We start from the raw sequence: 3,657 nt of genomic DNA, 5'->3' as shown, positions 1-3,657 counted from the left end.
ACAACACCGATTTCATCTTCTCGAAATTTTTCCATCATAGTAAACAATAGCTAAAATACGCTTCATTTTTAGAGTTTAAAAGATTTAGAGTCATATATCTGCAAAAACAATAGCTGAAATACACCTAATTAAATAAATAATATACGAATTAAAATATAAACTAATGCTAATTTTTTTTAAAAATTACAGTAAATTAAATAACACAATTTAATATTGCTATCGTATCGGCAAAATGTATCGAGATTTGATCACTCCTTCCATTTTACAACCGCAAAAAATAATACGAAATAGTTATTACAAAAAATTTTGGTCAAATAATTAAATATAAAATAAATATAATATAATAAAAATAATATTGCCTTCTACGAACTATAACAAAATCTACTTAGCTTGATAGAAAAAAAGAAAGTGAAAGTAATTTTAGCGTTGTTTGATGTTTGCATTCAGGGGTATTTTTATGGGAGGGACATGGGTGAATCGTCGAACTTCAAGGCTCGGGTAATAATGGAAATAATGGAGTGCCAAATAATTCAAGGTGAATAATAGAAGGTGTGGATAGTAATCTGCAACTTCTGCCATGTGTCACCTTTACCACGAAGGCGCGGATAGGTGTTTGAGTATCGTAAATGTTAAAAGTGTGAACATTTATTATCAAATAGTCAATAATATTTAAACAAATATTATATTGTATTAAACTCTAATGTATCATAAAAAATGTAGATTTTGTAAGATCATGGGCACTATTCACAAGCCATGAGATTTTATTGGGAGTTTAATCGAGTCGATGAATAATAAGTTGCTACAATTTTTTAAGTAAGATGTAACTGAATCGGATTTGAATGAATAAAGTTGTAGTTATTTTTTAAGGTATTCATGTTATGTTCATGTTCGTTTAAATTTTTAATATCAATTTTCATGTTGTTTGTTTTTTTTAAGGTGTTAGTGTTCAATTTGTTTAGCGTTCATAAACATGTTCTTTTAACATTCGCGAATATAGTTTGTTTTTTATTTTCATTAGTCAAAGAAAAATGGTAGAATTATAACATTAGTCCTTAAGCTTTTTAGGCTTCATAGTTTGAACTCCAAAATTTATCTTCTGTTCAATTTAGTCTCGAACATCATTAATATTTGAAGCCTAAAAATAAAATGAAAAAGAGAATGAGATAAACAAGCTTATAAATGAGCCAATAAAAGAGATTTCAAACGAGCTTGTCCATGAATATAAACAAATTAAACACACCTTTATTCATGTTCGTTCGTTTATTAAATGAATATATAAATTTTGTCCATACTCTTTTATTTAACTTAACAAACAAACATTCACGAACAATTCATCAAACATTATATCCCTTTACATCCCTATTTTTAGACCAGAATGACAACTAGATTTAGTGATGTCTTGTTTTATTTCCTACACAGGTAAGACAAGATTCAGTGGCAGATACAAAGCATATCTAGGGTGAGCATGTTTCAACTTTGAAATGTGAATTTCTTTATATTAGTTGCCCATTTTTGATATGGGTGTCCAAAATTTTATCTCTGTCCACCCCATACGAAAAATTTCAATAACTAATATGTGTGTGCCCATCCTCAAAAATGTTTATGGATCTACCACAACAAGATTACTTATATTATTAAATCCTAAACCTTAATGTAAATCACAAATATTAAGATTTGAACTTTAATAATATATTAAACACTATCATTGAAAGCATGAATCAAAATAACTAACCGAGCAGGAGAAGCACACTTGTATGCTGAAACAGATTCATATTCAAAAACACAAAAAGTGAAGGATAACTTACTTACATGACATTGGATAATGTCATGGAGGAAAAGAATGTATAATCCAATATGAAATTATTTGTTGCTTCAAAATGAGCAAAATAATATGCAATCAGAAAACGGTCCAAATCCGATAGTATTTCCGACTCTGCAACTGAATCAATCGATCTAATTGAGCTACGATCGTGCCTAACTCGAAACACGAGCTTGTTTCGCCAATGCATCTCGAATGCCACAAGCCTCTATGCTGGCTTCCTCATGGTGCTGCTGCTGCTGGGAGCTTTGATCATGCAGCACCGAGTAATCTCCCATGCCTTCACACAAGGATGAATCATCTTCCCTCATGAGCAGAACATTATGCAAGATCGAACAAGCCCCGATGACCGCGACAGAAGCCTTGGACTCCTCGCACATTGGTCGGTCCAAAATCCCCCAGTTCTTCAAACTAGCCACTGTCTTCCATGCTGAAGCACGCATCGCTCGGTGGGCAGCGTTGAACTCCCCTCGGAACGAACCCGGAACGACATCGTCGACGAAAGGCACCATTAACCATGGAAGCAAAGGGTAATCACAATCACCTACAAAATACTGATTTACAGCCACTCCATTGACGATCAGTGGGGTTGAATTTAATAACTTTCCTTCTTCAATATCTTCACAAAAAGTTGAACATTTGAGGATCTTGGAATCACTTTTATCACCCTTGAAACCTGCAATTATGCTCAAAATTCTTGATGATGAATCCACCACTATTTGAGCAGCAATGCTATCAATGCTGCCATTGATTTCATTCACGATATTGAATCTAGTACAATCAATCACACCGCAACAATTCGGTAACCCAGTGAGTTGTTGGAATTCTAATGATACTGAGTTAAGCTCCTTGGGACTCGGAAACGCAACCCAAAATCGGAAATTAGTGCAAAGGACGCGGCAGAGATGCTTGGCGCAGAAACGAGTCACGGACTCGGATACCCCAAATCGTCGAGCGATCTCGGTGTAACTCGAACCAGTGGCTAACCGGAACAAACCAATCCCCAAACGTAATTCGGCGGAGAGATTCAACGGGGAACCAACCGGGTCCCGGCACTCCAACAGCGGCTCCAGCAGCCCGGCAAGCCACTCGAAGGTGGATGATTTCATCCTGAAGAACGGTTTGAACGAGTCGGGGTCCCGAGTCAACCCGAGCCCGACTCGGTCGAGTCGTCGGTCGGCGATTTCATCGGCGGCGGACTCGGAATCGGATTCCGAGCAATGGGTCCTCTTCCGTTTTCGAGAAACCGATACGAATGAAAGCGAGGCGGCGATTTGTTGCGAGGAGAGCAAATGGTGGACGATGGCAAAGGCGTTGTTGCCATGGGAGATGAAATGACGATTGTTGTCGTCGTTTTTGTTGGAATCGAAGAGGGTGATGATTATCAGGAGGAGCTGAGAGACGAGGGAAGAGAGCAGGGCTGACAATTTTCGAGGATCCATAGGAATTTTTGTCGGGGATTTGGGATTCGAGGTTTTGGGATTCGAGGTTTTTGTGTCAGAGATTGTTGTTGGTGAATCAGAGGGGAAGAAAGGACCAATCATTTGACACCACCTGGCCTAATTCAGTGTGGTTTCTCTTTGGAGTTTGTACCCTTTTTCATTTTGTTTTGGGTTGAGATTTTGTAATCATTTGTATGATCCAATGGGCTTTTCTCTTCAAATGAGATCTATTTAAGGATCGAATTATTATTTTTTTAGGTAAAGTATGTAAATGGTTTTCGACTATATAATATTATTTTATTGAGTTATTTAAATATTAAAAATTATAAAATGGCGTTCTAATTATAAGACATTATTTTTTTAAGTCTCATGACTATTAAAAGTTACTAAATAGTC

At 36.3% G+C, this 3,657-nt stretch overlaps 1 protein-coding gene across 1 annotated transcript; it reads right to left on the bottom strand.

The window, feature by feature from the left end:
* Positions 1-1,937: 1,937 nt before the first annotated feature.
* On the bottom strand, positions 1,938-3,372 carry LOC120176398 (protein ANTAGONIST OF LIKE HETEROCHROMATIN PROTEIN 1-like). Its single transcript, XM_039182825.1, has one exon. The coding sequence runs from the start codon at positions 3,361-3,363 to the stop codon at positions 1,975-1,977; it is 1,389 nt and encodes a 462-aa protein (XP_039038756.1). The 5' UTR covers positions 3,364-3,372; the 3' UTR covers positions 1,938-1,974.
* Between the last annotated feature and the right edge of the window lie 285 nt (positions 3,373-3,657).

The sequence above is a fragment of the Hibiscus syriacus genome, unplaced genomic scaffold (genome assembly GCF_006381635.1).
Source record: "Hibiscus syriacus cultivar Baekdansim isolate YM2019G1 unplaced genomic scaffold, ASM638163v2 tig00112243_pilon, whole genome shotgun sequence".
Taxonomy (NCBI): domain Eukaryota; kingdom Viridiplantae; phylum Streptophyta; class Magnoliopsida; order Malvales; family Malvaceae; genus Hibiscus; species Hibiscus syriacus.
This window is presented reverse-complemented; position numbering and strand designations above follow the sequence as displayed.